Raw genomic sequence first — 20,403 nt, 5'->3', positions numbered from 1 at the left:
ATGGGACAACAAACTATGAGAGGCAGCTTCTGCCCTTTAGGAATTCATTATTAGGGGAAACAGGTAGTCTGGTATAAAACACAGCTTGGTAATCAGGCACTAGAGTTCTGACTGTCACTGTTTAGAATGAGGTTGTGTAGGGCAGGAGCACTGACTTGTAAGAGGAAGGCATTATGTGAGGGGATGAAACTGTAAAACAAAGGCATTCAATGTCATCAGTATTTCTCTAAGGATATTCCAAATAAAAAAAGAATTTTTGGTTACATAAGTTTGGAATTTTCCAAGCAATGTCAGGTAGACTTGTAATGCATTTAGTTTAGTAGAGGCTCCCAAAGTCCTGCTCTACAGGAACCTTTAAATTTGGCTTTCTCAGACTTATTTTCTGACACACTGTTAACATTTGCAGAGCATGCTTTGGAAAATGATTAAACAACCTTCTAGCTGTAAACTCTATCCTGGTTAGTATTTTCCCTTAGACACTCCACCACTTCCCTCTTATCACCATGGACTTGGTCTTTGAGCCTGCAGCTTCACTTTACTCCTCATCAGGACCTTTACTGATATTTAAATGGCTTCCATGAAACTAAAACATGTTTGGACTCTGAAATCCATAAACTCTGAAAATATTCACAAGCATTCACGAAAGATTAATATAGGGTGTATAAACCTAGATTGTCACCATCCCAGTACCAACGTTTACTAAATATGAGAACTTCGAGATGAAATTCATGTGTTTCAAATCAGGCAGAGTACTGTCAGATTCCTGGCAGAGGCATGAGACTCAGGAAAGACAGAAAAATATGGATGAGATAGAAAACTTCAGAATAACCACAGAAGTCAATGGTCCAACACTAAGTTTAGAAAAATTCTAGTTTCTTTTTCCAGTATATGATTGCTATATTCTCTTTTAGCTCTACCTTGACCTTTCCTTAACATCTCCTTTCTTCTTTAGCCCCATTTTTAAAACACTGAAAGATCATTAAAAAGCAATTTTAAGGATATGGACTAGAGTGGGCTTTCTCAAGTTTCCAAAAGTCTTATTCATTAGTAACTGAGGAGACAAAACTTTATAACTCTTTTATAAAGAAATTAAATGACTCTACTCTAGACCTTACATAAGATTCCATTGTTTGGTCTGACTCCACTTAAAGCCCCTTAAAGGGGCTCAGGTAGCTGACAAGTGGCCTGAGCTGTGACCCTGCACCTTTTGACTCTTGGGGGATGCAAAACTGGGATGTGATGTGTTACATGTCTTATAGGGCAGAATGCTTCAATCCAATGAGGATGAGAGAGGAGAGGGAGAGAGGGAGGCGGAGGGGGGGAAGGGGGGAAGGAAGGAGGGAGAGAGAAAGGGGAAGAAGGGAGGAGGGAGGGGGGAGAGAGGAAGAGAGAAGGATTGATCAAAGTTTTTGTGTCTTGAGGCCTTTTGTGTGAGTAAAAAACCAATTGGACAATTTAGTAGAAGTAAAACAGGTTCCTAAAACCTTGCTTCACATATAAAGGACTTGTTATTGGAATACCCAGTATTATTTTATGATTATATTCTAAAATACAGTTAATATTGAATTATAAGCAAAATTACTGCTGAAGATAGTTATGAACCAGCAAAAGGCTTAGAAAGGCTAATTTTAAAGGTAAAATAAAGCAAGATTTATTCCAAAACATTCTCCTTATTCTAATTTCCAACTACTCTTTGGATTAAAGTTGAATAATCTGATCAGTAATCAAGAGAATCATAGCATATACTCAAAATAGAGAATAAAATTTTAATAGTATCAAAAACAGGACTTTTTTTGGCCAATTTAGTACTTGCTGGAATAAAGTTGCAAAATGTTACTCAGTAACGGACTTAGCTTCTATATCAAGCCAGAATTACACATACTCTGTATATCACTTGAGTATATACAAGTACATCCCATGATAAACATGCAGAGACATGAAAACAAGAATACGATAAAACTAAAATCACCATCTCTCATCAAGGAAATAATTGGAAACAAACACCTGCCCAGTGGTCCAGAATATCTATTTTGAAAAGAAGGTTTTGAATGTTGTTCTTTCCAAGAATTCAAGTAAACTCTGAGTGGTAAAATTTGATTGTTTTCCAATATGAAGTAAAGAAAGTGGACATATTCCTTCAGTTATGGTAACTTACTTTTCTTCTTACTCAATATTAAATTAAAATGTGTGATGGAATCTTACTCTTTTAAGGTAAAAAAGGTTCTTCACATTGCAGTGGTTAAGAAGGAACCCCTAAAGCTCTTGGGCATTTAAGTGTCAAACCAAATACAGCAACATATGTTCAAGTACCTTTAAAGACAGTCGTATGACATGGGTTTAATTTTCCTGAGAACTAAATGAGACCTAAAAAATAAACAGGCTATGAAAATGACCTGAGTTCATAGGTAACTCTGAATTAAAAGGGGATTGCTTCAGATTTGCTAAGATACCATCAAAAGGCTTTTATAGCAAGGGTTTCTTACTGAGTCATGAACTTGGTCATGGAGCCTTCAGACTTTTTTAAATATTAAAAAGAAGTGCTTCATATTGTGCAAATTCAATGTAAGGCCAAAACAGCCAATAGTACTGATGGTGTGGAATAAAGCCTCTGAATAAACCAGAGGTTCTAACCTATAAAGAGAGGAGGTGGGATGTGAGACTGATGGACTCCACTACCCCTACCCTCCAACAGTGACTGCTGGGAAGCTAAGAAATTCCTTGCAAGATAAATAAAAACAGCACCTTGAGTGGAACCTAGTGGAAGCACTCAGAAGTGAGGGTTGGCTGTGGCAGAGATGGCTACTATCTGCTCTTTTAAAAAAACTTCTTTGTGTGTGAAGACCCAAGAATGGATATGCAGGGTAATATATTGGTTTCACGGTCATTTCTTCAACTTCTGCTACAACAGGTCACATGTGAATTTTAAACAGCATGTAAAATAATATGGTCTGCCTTCATCCAAGTCCTGATTTGCTATGAAATCTAATGCAAGGCACTTTAAACATTTTGGTGCCTTGGTGTAGTAACAGGTAACATGGAAACAATGCTCATTTACTTACCTCGAGGAGCAACTACCCACATTGCTGAATGCACGTCTTTTAAAGCCCTTTGAGCTCCCCAGATGAAAAGCACTGTGGAAACAATCACGACTGAGAAAAACCCTTTTAGGGCCTCAGTGTGTTGATTCATTGTGCCTACTCTGTTTTAATACTTTAAAAAAAATTTGTTAGTAGCCCTCGATCCCTTCATCTATGTTAATATTTGGCACATAAATGTTTATACATTTTTTTTGTTTTCATATTCCTTATTCCAAAGATGTTTAATGGTTTTCTAATAAAGTTAATGAAATGTACCCAATATGGAGTACTGCCAAGTTTAGAAAAATTTTATTTTCTTTGAGATATATGGGACATAATAAAAAGTTCACTTAAAGAAAAACTGAAGTAGTGTTGTATGAAACACAAGTTTTTAATGAAAAAATATCGAAAGTATGCCACAGTGTCTATAGTTCATCTGAAGAGTACAAAGATGGAATTCTGAGAAAAAAGGGTCTTAACACTATAGAAACTAAATATGGTTCTTAAATTAATTCAAAGGAAACATTAAAAAATGTAATGTTTCATACACTGAAATAAAGCAATTAGTCAGAGGTCATAAATTATAAATATAGTAGTTCAAATATTGTTTTTTTTTAGTTCAACTCAAATATTGTTTTTTAGCATTAGTTTCTCTTCTTTCAAAGGAATTGTGAAAAATGGAAGATTTCATAAAATTTAAAACAATGATATACCACACTATAATCTTTACACAGACTACATTGAACCTTGAACATTTTAGATTTATAACATATTTTGGTTAATACATTAGATTCAACCCATTAATATGATTTTATATTTTGGAGAAATTAGATTATAATTTGTAACCTTTACATGCAGTTCACCCAAACCTTCCTCACTTCCAGGTCTTGCTTGATTCTCTGCAGGGAGTTCTGTCAGATTCATAATCGAAGTAATGGAACTGTAAGTAACTTCTTTAGAACTGAAAATGTGTTCTTTCTTTTTTTTTTTTTAAATAAAGTGCTTTTAAATTCAAATATTTCTTGCCCCAAACAAAACTGGAACATACTTAACCCTGAAATCTTCATATCTTGACACACATATTTTAACAGAAAAAAAAAATCAGTTTTGGATCATTAATGTCCTTCAAGAGTTCAGATTGGATCTAAATTGGGTTTTGCATCATTATCGTGCTCGTGTTTGTACATGAAAGTTAAAAGAAAGAGGGCAACATCCAAGGATGACCAGTAGGCAGTGTGTGACGTGACAGCTGACCAATAGCGGCTCTCCACAAGGCCTTCTCTGAGTTCAAAATCGATCCTGTGATCCAATTCCACTAAAAAGAAGAAAGAAGTTAAATAAATAATGATTATAATAAGATAGTTCAATATAGACTTTTACAGTTAAGAGTAAAAATTTAGCCAATGAATATGATTTTTCTAATTGCCCTTTTAAAAAAAGAAGTCTTTTACTCTATTCTTATGGAACAAACACCTGAAAGAGCTTCAGTAGCACTGGATTCTATTTGGTGGAGTCTATTCCTCTGTTTATGAAAGTCAATATGGAACAACAAAGGAAGACAGCCAAAAAAATTCACTAGGCACCATGGCACATTTTTGGCGTAAAAGGAACTGGGCTTAAATTCTGGCATTACCTTTTATTCTTTGTTCCCAATCTGTTAAATAAAAACACTCCCCTTGAAGAACTATGGGCCAAGCTTGCATGCATAATGCCCACTGCAGTATAACAGATCATTCAATGGCTTCTTATATAGGAGGCCTATGTCTTCAAAGATAACCATCTTATAGTCAAAATGTTTTCCCTACTAGACTGAATTCCTTCCTTAAAGGCCATCACTACACACCCTACTCTGCATTCAGTCAGCATGAAACAGCAAGTGCTCATTAAAATGTTAGAACCCCTAGGTGTCTGTGCAGGAGAAGCTGGGAGAACAGTGGTAATTCTTAGGAGAAGGACTACGCGTACAATAGTGCTGTCCTCAAATATTCAGTAGCTTGGTGCAGTGGCACACGCCTGAAATCCCAGTGGTTTGGTAGGCTGAGCATCGTAAGTTCAAAACCAGCCTTAGCAAGGGAGAGGTGCTAAGCAACTCAGTGAAATGCTGTCTCTAAATAAAATCAAAATAGGGCTGGGGAATGTGGCTCAGTGGTATTCCCCACCACAAAAAATTCAATGTATTTATTAAGTCTCTTATTAAAAGCTACATAAGGTTCTTACAATACCTGTTAGAAGAAAAATCCCCTTAAACAAATCTAGACTCTTATGAGAATCTCAATGGACTTATTTGATAAATCCTTACTGAAAACATATAGAAGACTTTTTGATCTTCAGGAACTCCTTTAAAACTGCATGAGCCATGTGGTATGAAGGGTCTGTCTTATAAAACAAAAACATCAAGTCACTGCCAACCAGACGTTGCTTAAAGTCTGCTCTTTCTTCAAAGTGCCAAAGATGGTCAAAAGTAAGAATTGGTAAAAATCAAGAAGGCTGGAGAAAACGTTAGGTTTTGCTTTATACTAGGAATTTGGTAGTCACACACACAAATCCTATCACTCTATGAAGCAAGTGCTTACTTAATGCTTATTTTAAGTGGGTATTTTGTAAGAATATTATTTGGCAGTTTAAAAAGGATTACACATGGGGTTGGGGTTGTGGCTCAGCGGTAGAACGCTGGCCTAGCATGTATGAGGTGCGCTGGGTTCGATCCTCAGCACCACATAAAAATAAATAAATAAAATAAAGTTTTTTTAAAGGGTCATACATATAGTTATTATTTTGCTATTCAATTATGTTTTTCTAACAAGAAATGTTCATGGATTTATCTGTACATATTCAAGAAAGGTTTACATTAAGAGGTATAAATACCAATTAGGCTACAACATACTTGTAAAATACATTGACTTAGGCTTTTTACAAAGTTCTTTTTGATTATGACTATTTCATTTAATTAAGCTAATCCATTATAAATCAGAAATAGCTTAACTCTGTGTGGAATTGTGAGGTGGGAATGTCCTAACCTTGTAACATATATTCCATGAACATTTGTATTACATTCGTAGGCACATTCCAGCACAATAGTCAGGAACATGAAAAAAGAGAAGAAAACTGGAATTCTCAAGCATAATGAAGGCAAGTCCAGATGACGTTGGTTACAAAGAAAAAAGAGGAGGAAAAACAGAAGAGATAGAAAAACATATGTGTTAAGATTGGTAAGGACCACTGGGTTATACTTTCTAAGAACTCATTTTCAAATGCCATTGCATCATAGCTTCTAGTCCAAAGTCTTTAGTTGAAATTGTTTTTAAGTAAAAGGGAGATTTTCCCTGTTCAAGTGTTCTCTGGCTCCTATTTAATTTTGTGGCCCTGAAATTTATTTTTAATATGTTTCTACTGTCTTATAACACTATCTTTCACAGACACTCAAATGTTAATTTTTGTTCTGTTATACCATGTGCCCTTGTCATTCTTACCACCTATAGGAACTTTAATCAATGTCACTGATAGATTGGCTCCCCCTCCTTTTCTATTAATCTTTGGGTTGTACTGATCAAAATGAGAATTTAAGTAGCCAGCATATATCTCATGAACCTATTCCAGTCCCTCATCCTCCTTAAAAGGTTTACTCCATACAATCTGCCTATAAGTGTGGTTATCTATGCTGGTTGTGTGGAAAAATGAATGGAACTGGTAGGCCTGTGCCCTCTCTTTTATGTAGATCAGGGAATTCCCAAGGGAGTGGAGTTCTATATGGCAGCATCCCGTACATGTGCCATGTGACCTGCTCTTGGCCAAAGCAGGGTTGGGTATATAAGGAGTATATAAATGAGTTATACTCATTTATATAAGTATATAATTGAGTTTCTCATTTTTATAACTGGTAAAAGATTACCCAGAAAGGAAAGAATATGTGTTCAGAGTTCTTGATCCCAAGTTATTTATTTCTGAGTGGCCTCAGAGCAACTAAACATTTCATGTAGTTAAGTGTTTAACATGCAAGGAATATTTATAATTTGTTAAGTATTGGTTCTTCCAACTATTCTTTATTTTAAAATACTAACAAAAATTTCAAAATCAGCTTTATAATCAGTTGTCATCTCTGCCAAATTTTTTTTTCTCAAAATAAAAAGTATTCTGGAAGACATTCAAATTCTCAATAGATGACCACAGATAGGCACACTTTTTGAGTATTAAAAACTCTAGGAAATAGCCAGAGTTGTTAGACTCTACATAAGCTGGTTAACAAACTTTTCTAATCATATTCAATTCAGAACTACTCCCCCTTCCACTCCCTTCCTCTTCTCAAGAAAACTAATGCACAGTTCTCTACATGTCCCCCATGCTTCACAGCCCTAGTTCTGCCCATGCTGTTTCTTTTTCCTGCAATGTCTTTTCATTTCTGCATGTCCATACCACACTTCTTTCACAAAGTCTTTTTTAATTTCTCCAGGTGAAAGCAGCTCTCATTCCTCAGAATTGACAAGATTCCTTTCATTTCTGCCTGTTAGGTGTGACTCATCACATGCTACCACAAGTTATAGATATGCAATTATCTATACCTTCCTACTAGCACCTTCCCTACTAGAACATATGCTCTTCATAAAACATTAAATTTTTATGACAGCATTTAATAGTTATGGTCTATAAGTCTGTTTCATCTTGGTATCTTTTCTAGTGATTACCACGATATCTTGGCTCATGGTAACATTTAATAAAGGTATTGGATAAGTGAAAACAAGGAAAGAGAAAATGAAAGTCAAATAGATTTTGCCACCTGAATCTGTTTGATGCAGATATGATTAGTGATCTAACTGCTTGGGCTTCTTAATATAGGACAAATATATGAGTAGGTTAATTTTCCTTCCTCCAACTAAAAATGCAAAAGGCACAAATAAAATTATTTCTTTATGAAAGTGACTGGCTAATTTGATCAGCAAGGACCAGAGAGATCACCTACATAAGATCATTTCTTGAGAGGAATTCACTGAATTTAGTCAATACAAAATATTGCTATGAAGCCTCCCCCCCAAAAAAAAGCTTCTTACACTAACTTGATAAGCCATTTTTGATTATTAAAAATATTTATAAAAATCAGCAGAATGTAATATTAAATGTAGCTAAAATATCCAAAGACAAATGTAATTTTTAAAATCAAAGACAAAATCTAATATTAAAAACTATAAAAAAAGGAATGAGAATAAAAATAAAATTTTTTTAAATTGTTAAGATTAGTTCTTGGTGCGAGAATGTGAGGAAAATTACAAAGAGGCTGAAAGTATCTCTTACCTCCAATAATACTATTTTTAAAAGTGCATCTACTTCTTTAAAGTACTTCAAATATTTGTATTGAAACTAGATATCAACTATGATATATTTACAACCCTAAGTGTTAAAAATCACTGAATCCTGAAATAAGTAGGAATGATTAAGTTCTTTGTATCATGAAATCTTTTTTATATTTACATGAAAAGAACAGTTAACCTCTTTTAAGATGCTAGGATAATAAAGAAGAGGAGTCAGGTGTGGTGGCACATCTGTAATCCCAGCTACTCAGGAAGCTACAGCAAGGAGATTACAAGTTCGAGGCCATCCTAGGCAACCTAGCAAGACCCTGTCTCAAAAAAATAATAAAAAAGGTCTGGGTATGTAACTCAGTGATAAAGCATGCCTGAGGCCCTGGGTTCAGTCCCCAGTATCATAGAAGAAGGATAGAAAGAAACTGACCTATCTCCCCATTCTAAAAGGTTCCTTCTCTATAGGAGTATAACAAGAATATTATATACTTTAGCACATTAAGCAGATAATCAATACCCAGGTTTCAGGAAGATTAGAAAATATGGGAGGGAAATACATATAAAATAGTCTATAGTGGTAACATGAAGGTGATCTCAGATGATTTGACCCAATTTTTCAATTACAGAAGATTAGGTAGATCATTTTTATAGTGTTTTGAGTGCTATTCCTGTCATATACCATACCGAGGGTATTATCTTTATTCTGCATTACATTTTCCGGAAAAAGAAGTTGTGGGAGATAAAAGAACGATTCTTGAAGTCTGAAATCTGTGAAAAAAAAAACACAAGATGCTGTAAAGATGTGGCTAATGGTTAAAAATGGCCTTCAATGTTGCAGTGGTCAAAAGTTAGAACAATACTTCCAAATAAGCTGACTATATAATATACATAAGGAAGTATACCCCTTGGTTTTTGTGAAGCACTCTTTCATGAAAAGTGCAAGCATAATTAACTTTGAAATATAATTTTATAATCTATTATTACCCAGATGGTCCCCAAATTTACAGCTAATTTAGGCTCCAACCCAGAGCAATGCTAAAAGAAACAGATCTTTTCCTTTCATAATTATTTTACAAACACAGAAGGACACAAGAAATGAAACCACAAAACTTTTGAACAGAAGCCTAGACTTTTTAAAAGAAACAAAGAATAGATATATAATAGATGTATAAGATGCTTCAACTTGATGAAACACTGATTCAACTGACCACATTACTCTTCAAAGACAAAAGCCCTGACTGACCACAAATTCGAAGTCTGTTGCCTTCTTACCCTAAAACAGTGAAGAAAACAAGACAGAGTAGCTTCAGAAGAAAGGTTATCCAGAAGAACTGAGGCAATCACCTAATCAGAACCACCAAATTTCAGAAAGAAGATTAAGGAAGAACAATTTTTTGATTTACAAGATAAAGCCAAGACAGCAATTATGATGTAGAAATTTGTCTAAGTCAAAAATTACATAAAAAGGTATGTTATTGAAGCAAGTCAAAGAATTAAGTCTATTCTGAGGATCTGATTTAAAAGGTAGAATCCTATTTTGGTAGTAGTTGTCCAATTTTAATAGTGACATCTCTTCTAGAGATGAATATATGTAATTAAGACTCATGATTAACTCAGATTTAGTTGAGACAACAGAAGACAAGGAATTTACCATTAGGACAAGCAAAGAATTTACATGCAAGAATGGCAGAATATGTGTTAAGCCAAGTATCTCTATGGAATGTTCTAGAAGTAGAAGGTTTCTCTATTATCATCTTGAAATTAATATGTTAAATAGAGACAAAAAAAAAAAAACCCAAACAAAAGCCCTGAGAAAGAACAAACTAAAGCAGTTTTCTTCCTTTCGATCCTATAGATTACATGTTTTCATTACCGTTTTTCTGGGATTCAACTCCTAGTGTGCTTTTCTTGTTTCCTCATTTACTCTGTTAATTAGCATCACTCTTGTATTTTAATAGCATTACAAAGAACTGTGATTTAACTGTCAGGTCACAAAATTCTTTGAAATTAATTTTCTTTAGAAGTTAGAGTGATCTTTTGACACCTGCATGTCATGACAAAATTTTGTTTTCACCATCACATTTTTGATATTAAGTAAAAATGACAACTGAAATCAGCAATAGTATAGAAACTCTTACAGGAAAACTAAACTATTATATACAAATACTAAAGTTTAAGAAGAATTTTCTAGATAGGATTCAAAAGACCTGCAATCATGTTTTCAGTTCTTAATAAGAACAAATTAAAAAAAAATGCTGTTTGCCTAGTTAGGAATGTACAACCCTATTGACAATTTACCCTGGCGTGGGGCTGACTGCAGGAAATATCCATCCTCTTTAGACCATTAAACTTGAACTTGCTTCCTTTTCAAGCAAGTTTTATGGATGGCAATGAATGCTGGTAATTTTAAAATTCAGAGCACCAGACACAGAAAGAACACAATGATATAAGTAACTGAAATATGTTTAAAATTTTTTAGAGAAGGCAACTGTTCCTCTTTCTATAGTTATAGAACATTTTTAGAATGTATATAAGTGTGTGTATGTGTATTTTTTTCAGAATCTACATTTCCTTTTATACATCTCAAAGGAAAAAAAGACCTTGACTATTAGTTTTATTTTACTGAACACTTAAAAATAATGTTCAAGTTCAGATTTTTTTGATGTGAGTATACACTAAGTACATTAGTGTGTCATAGTTATTCAAGATTTTAAACTTTATAAGTCCACTAGAAAAAATTAAAGTCCTATTCTCACGCTAAGCCCAACTGGGACAGGACTGGAAGCCATACAGTGGAACTAATAAAAATTCTAAGCTTTGAAGGTCTCGTAATTAGGCTAGATGAGGGGAACGTGGAATTAGCAAGAGGATGGCTTCGGCAGAGCAGTTTTAAAAAGTTTCAGACCAGATACATCATAGATTTGAAGCAATTTTTAAGACTGAAAAGACCATATTTATAAAAATCAACTTTATAAAAATCAGGGGTACTTACCCCAAAGAGGTTTGTTTATACTTGATATTTTAGATCCTTGTGCCACAAGGCCCTGATTATTAATGATCTAACTATCAATTTACCAATGCAAAAACAGAAACTGCATTTACCTGGAAAGTAATCTTAAAAATATAAGTAGGAGGAAAGTATTTTTTTTTAAGTTAAGGTATGCTTTAGATCTGAGCATACCTTAGTGCTAGTGCTAATATCTTAAAATGTCCTGCTCTTTTCAAGTTTTAAAAAGACAGCAGTATAAACTCAATGGAAGAACTATATGAACTAACATGCAGAATCAAGAAAGCCAGAACTGCTATGTGGAAGGGTCTGGGTTGCCACGGTGGTAGTAGAAGGAGAAGGAACTGATTTCTTCTCATCTTCCATTGAGTCTTTTGATGTCTCCGATGGCTGGGATGCAGATGAACGTCCAAATCTTGAGAACAGCATTCCTCCAAGCCCCTTTCCAATGCTAGCAGCTCCTGCATTTTACAAAACAGGGTAGTCATTTTGTTGAAACATACCACACACTAAGCTGAAGAGCACCACCCATACTTGCAGCCAATTGGCAGAGGGACCAAGTCCTAGTCATGCTTTTCCAGGGTGGAGACATAAGAAAATTACAATTTATCCTGTAGGTTTCTAAATACAAGTGGTGTTAAAAAAGAAGGAGAGTTGTATAAACTCTAGGAGTCCAGTTTATATGAATATAAACAAAGGAATAACGATGTTATTTTATTTAAGTGATCACCATTATTGAAATATTTAGCAAGATTAAAAACTTTAATAAGAGAACCATGCCATTGACATGGGTATCAATTTACTATTGACAGATATACTTACTACTGAAGTTAAGCAGATATATTATAAAAATCCATTAATAAACCATCTGTGCCTAAGTCCAAGTGAAACATCAAATGAGCCTAGTAGACAAAGCTTATTTCTAGTGCCATCTTGTGGCATTTTGTATTAAGGCCGCTTGTAACCAAAAGCAATGAACAAATTCAAGCACAGAACTAAGTGATACAAACATTGCACTAGTACTGGAGATCATTCAAAATGTCCTTGCGGCTCTCAGGAAGCACAATTCAAGAGACATAGAACAGATCAGAGGACTGGGTGAGGGGAGGCTCTTACAACACATTTCACAGAAGAGGAAGTGGAACATTAAAAACTATAGAATTTGCTCCAGATCTCCTAGTAGGTGATATGGTCCAGATTAAAATGACGAAATTGATTCTCAGAACTATGCTTTTTCTATATCCATTCTTCTTATCTCACATAAAACTTCAGGCTCTGATCTAATCAGTGCACTTTAGAACTTTTGGTCCTCAACTGGCAGTTGGAGGGTAGTTAATTCTAGGAGATTAGCTATTAAAAGTTTAGTAATACACCAAGTATTTCCAAGTTTCCCAAATTTAATATCTATAAAAATATGCTTATATTCATGAATAAAAAATGCTTAAAAGAGAAATTACCTAATATGCTTGCTTTGCCTATATTAGTTATAGATTCTCCATAGTGTCGGCGGGATAAGACTGGTGAGGTCACAGGGCTTGGTATGGTTGAAATGCCTTCATTCTCTGAAATTGAGGTAGGTTCTTTTGCTGGGTTGAGAAAACTTGGCTTCATATGCTCATAAGGTAGAGGATTTGAAGTATTGTACCAGTGGATCTGGACAGGTGAAATGTTGCTGTAGTGTTTCAATATTAATGGTTCTAATCTATAAGCCTTGATTTTAAAAAAGTTCAAAGAAACACAACATTAATGCACAATGATTAAATATTAAGACAATGTATATTTTTAAACTATTTTACATTAAGTAGATGATATTTAAAAAGCAGATATTTCAAAGATGTATTTTTATTTGTTCACTGTTAATAATATGTGCCCGGGCTATTAATATGCAACCTTAATGATTAGATTATGAAAAAATCAGAGATAGTCTAGGATAATAGTGTTCATTAACTCATTTTTTAGAGGTATAGATTAATTTTATTATGTTCTGATATCATCTAAAAATTAGATTTATGTCAGTCTCATAAAATGAAGTAAATGCTAACATGGAGTACAACAAATAAGGTCAATATTTTATATTTTAGAATCTCTTATTAAACTTGATTTTCAAATAGATTAATATAGTAACAGCATAAATTAAATGCCAACAAAAGACTATTTGCTCAGGGCTGGGGTTGCGGCTCAGTGGCAGAGCGCTTGCATAGCACATGTGAGGCAATGGGTTCGATCCTCAGCACCACATAAAAATAAATAAAATACAGGCATTGTATCCATCTACAACTAAAAATTATATATATTAAAAAAAAGACTATTTGCCCAATGTAAATCTGAGATGATGTAGCAGAAAAGTCAATGGATGTAGTAGCATCAGAATCCTCCAAGTTTATATTCTGGCCTCTGCTACTTATTAACTGATACTTGTTAGGTCACAAGGTCTCAGAGCCTTAGTTTCCTGATATAGAAAGGATCGCATTCCCCTTACAGGGATGTGAAGTAGAACAGATAATGCTTGTAAAAATTGCCTAGCACAGTTCTGACAAACAATGAAAAGAAGTTAACATATTAATGTAAAAAAGATCACAGGAATGGAGATATAGCTCAGTGTGCTTATTACCATGTGAAAGGTTCTGGCCCTAGTACAAACAAACAAACAAACAAAAAAAATACAAATTTAACATATGAAGAAAAGGGCTCACAGTTCAGCTATAAACTCAAATGCATTATAAGAAAACGGTAAGATGAACATATAGTAATGAAATGCTTATTGTCTAGCTGAGTACTTTCACACGTTTTACTTAATCAAAACAACCCTGTAAGGTAAAATATTATTAACTGCATCATATACATTAGATACAGGCTCAGAAATGACTTAGCCAAGATTGTGTAGTCTGTATTTGAGTCTAACATCAGAGACTCCCAGATGTATCTAGTTGAAGTTTATTTCCAGTAATTTAATTCCAGGTGAAGTTTGTTTCTTAAATATGGCAGTTATGAGTCCTTCACATATGGGAGATTTTCTAATATTTGAGTATTAGTAAATAGCATATTAGTTGGTACTGGCTAAGGGTTCTTTGAAAGGATTCACAGAATTAAAACAAAAGCTACTATTCAGAGAATGAATGCCATTTTATTTGTTTTACTATTTAGTTATTCCTAGCCTTCATTCCCAAAGGACTTTTGGAAACATATTTGTTTTGTTTTGTTTGGGATGAGGACTGAAACCAGGGCCTCTTGTGTGCTAAGCACACTCTCCCAATGCACTACATCCCTGGCCCAGAGTATTTTTCTTGTCTAAAAAATCTTATTTGGCATTACACAGTTTACCTAGATGCAAGATCCTTGGAATGTGCATACATTAAAAATCATTATTTACAACACAAATAAAATGGAGAATGGAAAAAAATCCAACATTTCTATTGGGCTAAAATAGTTTCACTTTTTCATATTTAATATTTGAATATTTTTATTTTTAAGGGGATCTATAAAACCTTCTAATATTGGAAAATGTGTAGGAGAAAAAGGTATTTAAAAATCAGGATTTTTAAGATTTCTCATTCCTAATTATTGATAACACAATGTGTTTAAGGTTTGAAAGTCTGGTAGACCCTTATCTCTTGTATTAATTGGCCAGGGGCAATATTATGTCCTTATATTACAACATAAACAGACGATTTCTAAAGTATTTTATTTCATGAGCTCTAAATGAACCAAGACACAAAGAATATAATTTTTTGCAATAAATCAGATAAACTCTTTTTGTAAATTCAATGATACCTGGGGCAAGGTTTTCTGTAGATTTTGTTTAAGGAATAATTTAGTATTGAGAAAAAAAATGTACATTATAACTCACCACTGGATCTGTAGGATGGAAAATATTTAGCAACCGGTTACAAATCTCTCTAGGTAAAATATGGTCTTGACTTCCAGTGTTTCCTGGGCGGATGCCACGCAATGCCAAAAAAACAGCTAGTGGGGATCCCATACAGAAGAAATTCTCAACCTAAAATGAATAAGGCATCCTGAATTTTAAAAATGATTGTTATTTTTCAACAGAATTTGGACATGTTAAATAGTGAAATATAAATAACAAAATTATCTCTATTTGTTTTTAAAAAGCTTTGTTCAAATGGTATCTGAATTACTTATTAATTATATGTCAACCATTTATCACTCTAAAATAATCTGTTTCTGGAAGGATTTCATTATTTTCAAATCTTACAAAAGCCAAAATATAATTAGAAGAAAACTAAGGAGAAAGAAGACCATTTCATTGTGTTTCCATATATTCAAAGATTTGCTGAGCTACTACTTTGTATGAATATGCTAGGTGTTGTGAATGGGTCAAGATCAAAAGGACTAGTAAGAGGTTCTTCTGAGTTTGCAATCCTATGAAGAATAAAATAAGGGCTTAACAAGTGGAAAGAGTGCCATAAAAGAGTGGAGAAAGGAATTATTAATTCTAACTCTTAAGGCTCTAAGAGACAGGCAGTATTTGCAGTAAATAGTAAAAATGAAAAGAATTTCTACAGATGAGGTTGGGACACTGGAGCTGAAAAGAATGACAGACGCACATGAACTAAAGAGGAAGGGGAAATCCTTATTTTTGAGAACAGAAACAGATATGACTGAAAAATTATGTATGGAACAAATGTAGGTAAGGATGATAATGCTCAGGTCATTGTTAGATTAAGAAAGTTGAGCTAAAAAAAAAGGAAGTCGGGCTTAATTTTACAGGTAGTGAAGAAAAGGATTTGTCTGATTAGAAGATAAACCTGATAGTAGTGTATGGATGAATTAAAAAATTGAGAGATTACTGACTTTGAGAAAATTTAGAAATATACTGAAAAGGTTGAGGCAAGAGATTATCTTAAAAAGGGCAGGACAAGCTGTTCCATTCATAAATGGAAATATGAGAACAGAGTGAGATAACATTATGGAATGGAGATGGGGATCAGGAATGGCTGACAGACAATTCACAAGATTTGGGTCTGCCTGACTGAGAGGACAATGGTTCCATTAATTGTAATAGGAATCTCCAGGTAAATTCCATTTCTGTTCACACAATAAGTTTGCGGTATCTGTAACATGTAATATGTAGTTAAAATTTTGGGGTAAGAGATACAGATAGATGTGTTATCCGAGTCTATGTATCACCATCATAGAAGTAGCATGTAAAAAATAAGAAAACAGTAAGCTTGCCTAGGAAGTGCAAAGAATAAGAAAAGGGTTATATGTAGAATGTGTATCTACATTTAATTGGCAGGTGGAAGGGAAGCTACAAAAGAGATAGGAAAAAGAAGAAAGGGACAGGGTGGTAAAGTGGGATCATAGAAGACAAGGGAAGTGAGGGTTTCAAGGAAATATGGGTGGCCAACAGCACTGGGTAATATAGAGAATATAACATCTTTCCTGCCAAAATCCACCCAAACTCTCATATGTCCTATCTTGATGAGTAAGATCCCACATTCATCCTTCCCTCTCACTCCCATCATTCAATAAATTACTCTAACAGATTCTAACCTGAACATTCCACCTCATCACCTTCATCTGAACTATATTGTGACAGAGGCCTTGCCTCTAATTTTATACACCTTTAATCCTTCTAAACAGACTCTGGAATGATTTTTCTCCCACCCCCATCAAAAAATTTACATATACATACATATTTTTTAAAGGATAATTTTCAACATGTTTGAAGGTTGATAAAAATTACTTATGTAGATAAAAATTAAAAATAAAGCCTTTTATATTACTTTGTGACACTGGGGATTGAACCCAGGGCCTCACACATGCTAGGCAAGTGCTCTACCACTAAGCTACATGCCCAGCCCAAAGAAAAAGCATTTTAAGTAATAGAGTCACAGAGGATAATACTAAGTTTTGAATGGAATAACATTCATTTCTTCTAAAACTTGAGAAAAGAAGTATCAAAAAAGACACAAAAAATAGTCACACAAGAGAAAGTCATGTAAAGTCTTTCTGCTTGATGCATATAGTGATTACACATATGCACACATATGCTCTACTTAGCAAACTGCTTCACATATCTGTCAGACATTTCATAAATGCTTGCTCAACTGTTATACCTAGAATAAACAACTTTTTCTTTTGATAATGATGAGACTGCAGTTTGATAAACAAAGGGGTCATTCTCTCATAAAAAGGTAATAACAGCTTTAGTGATATCTGTTAGCCATCAAAAATTTTAAGAGTAAAAAAGAGTTTTACACATTTGGTTTAACATCTTTGTTCAGGGATAAACAAAAAGATAAATTCAGGAATGTTAAATGATTTCTCTAACATTAGCTAACTAGTTAGGGGAACACCCAATGGCTAGAACACAGTTTTCATTCTCCACACTGATGCTTGTTAATATTCTTCTCTTTTAAGTTCAGAGGTCAACTGTGACAGAACTAACAGCAGTATTCTGAAAGTAAATCCATCTCCTGACTATAGGCATGAAAACTTCTGTTCCCTTTAAGTCCCTGGACTCCTAAACTGGCAGATGTCATTTGCCAATACATTAGATATTTATTTCTAAATTCAGTTTCTGTATCATTTTTCTAATTAAATAACAACTAAAAACCCATATAAAGACTATATATGACTATGTTTCAGAAAGATATTCAATTATAGTATATGTATTCTAGTAATGTGGTATTGAATTCTGAGATCCTTACACATTTAATGGATCATACCCAACTTGTAAACATCCAGAACATAAAATAGAAGAGTGTACTTTTTCTACCAGATCAATTTTATATAGTTAGCATTAATTATATAATGATAAAGACAAAACTCAAATTCTAGGTATAGGTAATTCCAAAGACTGTGCTCTTTAAATGAATGTTACAAGTTTACCATGTGATTCTTAAAAAAAAATTTTTTAGTTGTTGATGATCTTTATTTTATTTATTTTTATGTAGTGCTGAGGATCGAACCCAGTGCCTCGCACATGCTAAGCAAGCACTCTACCACTGTGCTACAATCCCAGCCCTACCATATGATCTTTTAATGTATTAAAAAAAAAAAAAAACTTTGCAAATCAATAGTCAATAAATCCATTTAAGAAAATTTTCTGCATTACTCCACACGTTAAACCTGTATTTTAAATTCTTGGGATATGAGAAAGAAGAGGTAATGTAATACACTAGACATGAACATATATTCAAAAGGAAGCAAGTCCTAGGAAATTCATAGCATCCTCCACTTACTACTACAAACAGCTGTTTGTTGTTTAGCTACAGGGTGTATCTTTCCCAATAGACCTGTCAATGCCAACATCTCTCTGCCACTTTACATTTTCCTGAGCCCCAGCTTCTTACAGGTCATTCTGATGTTCAAAAACTCTGAAATGGTTCCACTGCCCATCTCAGACATAAATTTCTTATTTCTAGTTATTCCTGCTTGCTTATAGTCCCCTTTAAGTCCTGAGAATTTCAGCCAACCAATCCTGTGAATCTGTGTCTTGGGCTCTTGTCATATACTCTTCATTGATTGAAGTTCCAGCTTTCCATTCCTGGATCACTGCTTTTATACTTCCACTTATTTTTTCTCACCACTGACCATTAGTTGGTCATTAAGATTTGTTAATTCTAAATAGCAAACATTTATATTTCCTAGATCTCTACTTTTATTCTGTGCTACTCTAGATTATTTGGTGTTTCTTGAGGTACTATCAAGTTATAGCCCTCCATACCTTTGTTTATACTATTCCTTTTACGCAGAATAGCATCTCTGATTTTTTTTTTCACTTGGTCAAATCTAATCTATTCAGAGATTAAATATAAATATCATTCCTTTGTTATATGAGAAAGAAGATGTTATGTAGTGCGCTAAACATTTACTAGTATACTCGTCTCTCCAAGCAATATTAAAACTTCCCTCTCCTGTGTATGTATCATTTTGTATACTGTTGATGACACTAATACACTAATAATACTTTGTTATATCCTGAGGGTTGAAGAACCATAATAATAATAATACTTTGTTATACCCTGAAGGCTGAAGAACTATCTTGTCCATTCTTTTCCTTGTAAAACCTATAAACTGACAGTATCCATCTCAGAAAATATGTTTAATAACATTCATGATTAAACATTCATTTGCATCATAAAGTCATATTTAAATGTTTAAAAAATACCAAGATAATAAAAAACTGATCACTTTTTCCTTACCTTAAATTTTAAGGCAGGTGTTTGTGTTATAGACGATGCCTTCAATTCATGCAGCCGTTCTTCTATTTCTCTCAGCCTAGGAAGTGGCATGAGATTATACACACAAACACACTTATAATGTATCATTAAGGGTTAGCATCTCATTAGACACTTATTAAAATGTCTATAAAGAAGCAAATGATGACACTTTATCAATCCCTAACAATAATTCCTGTTGACAATATTTTATAAAAATAATGACTCAAAACTCTTCTCATAGGCTGGGGTTGGGGCTCAGTGGTAGAATGCTGCTTGCCTAACATGTGTGAGGCAGTGGGTTCGATCCTCAGCATCATAGCAAAGAAAAAAATAAATAAAACAAAGATAAAAAAAACACCATTTCTCATGACACCTGCTATTAGTAATTCTCCCACCCCCACCATGCTGGGGATTGAATCCAGGGCCTGTTAGGCAAATGCTATCATTGAGTTACAAACCCAATCCATCTTTATTTTTATAGTAATTTATTTTAGTAAAATATCAGATATATATATATATATATGCACATACATATCTTTAAAAAAATTACACCATATGGTTAATACTCACTTGTCCATTATCTTTTCTTTTTAAAATGTCCTTTCCTAAATGAATCTTAAGAGCTCTTTTCATTTCATTGCTTCCTGTCCTACTTCAATTTTTATAACATCATATGACAAATCACAGTTTGACCCTTCTCTGTTGATGAATATTTGGGTTATTTCATCTTTTTCTCATTTCAATTTCCCTACTAACTTATACTTAATAAACCATAGAACTAAGTTACCCGCCCCCCCCCGCCAAAAAATAAACTAAACTATATAGTTAATTTTCTG

General features: G+C 33.8%; 1 protein-coding gene across 7 annotated transcripts in view; it reads right to left on the bottom strand.

Annotated features, from left to right (window-relative positions):
* Positions 1-1,793: 1,793 nt before the first annotated feature.
* The window catches only part of Ddhd1 (DDHD domain containing 1), a 76,234-nt gene continuing 57,624 nt past the window's right edge, over positions 1,794-20,403 (bottom strand). For 4 of the 7 annotated variants that reach the window (XM_077799499.1, XM_026411036.2, XM_077799500.1 and 1 more), the window contains 5 exons: positions 19,550-19,625; positions 15,223-15,372; positions 12,833-13,085; positions 11,645-11,836; positions 1,794-4,392 (listed from right to left, as the gene is read on the bottom strand). In XM_077799499.1, coding sequence (XP_077655625.1) covers positions 4,211-4,392; positions 11,645-11,836; positions 12,833-13,085; positions 15,223-15,372; positions 19,550-19,625 — 853 coding nt within the window. In that variant the 3' untranslated portion in view covers positions 1,794-4,210. Of the gene's footprint in view, positions 4,393-9,052; positions 9,137-11,644; positions 11,837-12,832; positions 13,086-15,222; positions 15,373-19,549; positions 19,626-20,403 lie in introns of all 7 variants that reach the window. The other 3 variants (XM_026411038.2, XM_026411033.2, XM_026411034.2) reach the window with 1 other exon arrangement.

Source organism: Urocitellus parryii, chromosome 6 (assembly GCF_045843805.1).
Source record: "Urocitellus parryii isolate mUroPar1 chromosome 6, mUroPar1.hap1, whole genome shotgun sequence".
Classification (NCBI taxonomy): domain Eukaryota; kingdom Metazoa; phylum Chordata; class Mammalia; order Rodentia; family Sciuridae; genus Urocitellus; species Urocitellus parryii.
The sequence above is the reverse complement of the archived record's forward strand: the minus strand, read 5'-3'. Positions and strand labels throughout refer to the sequence as shown.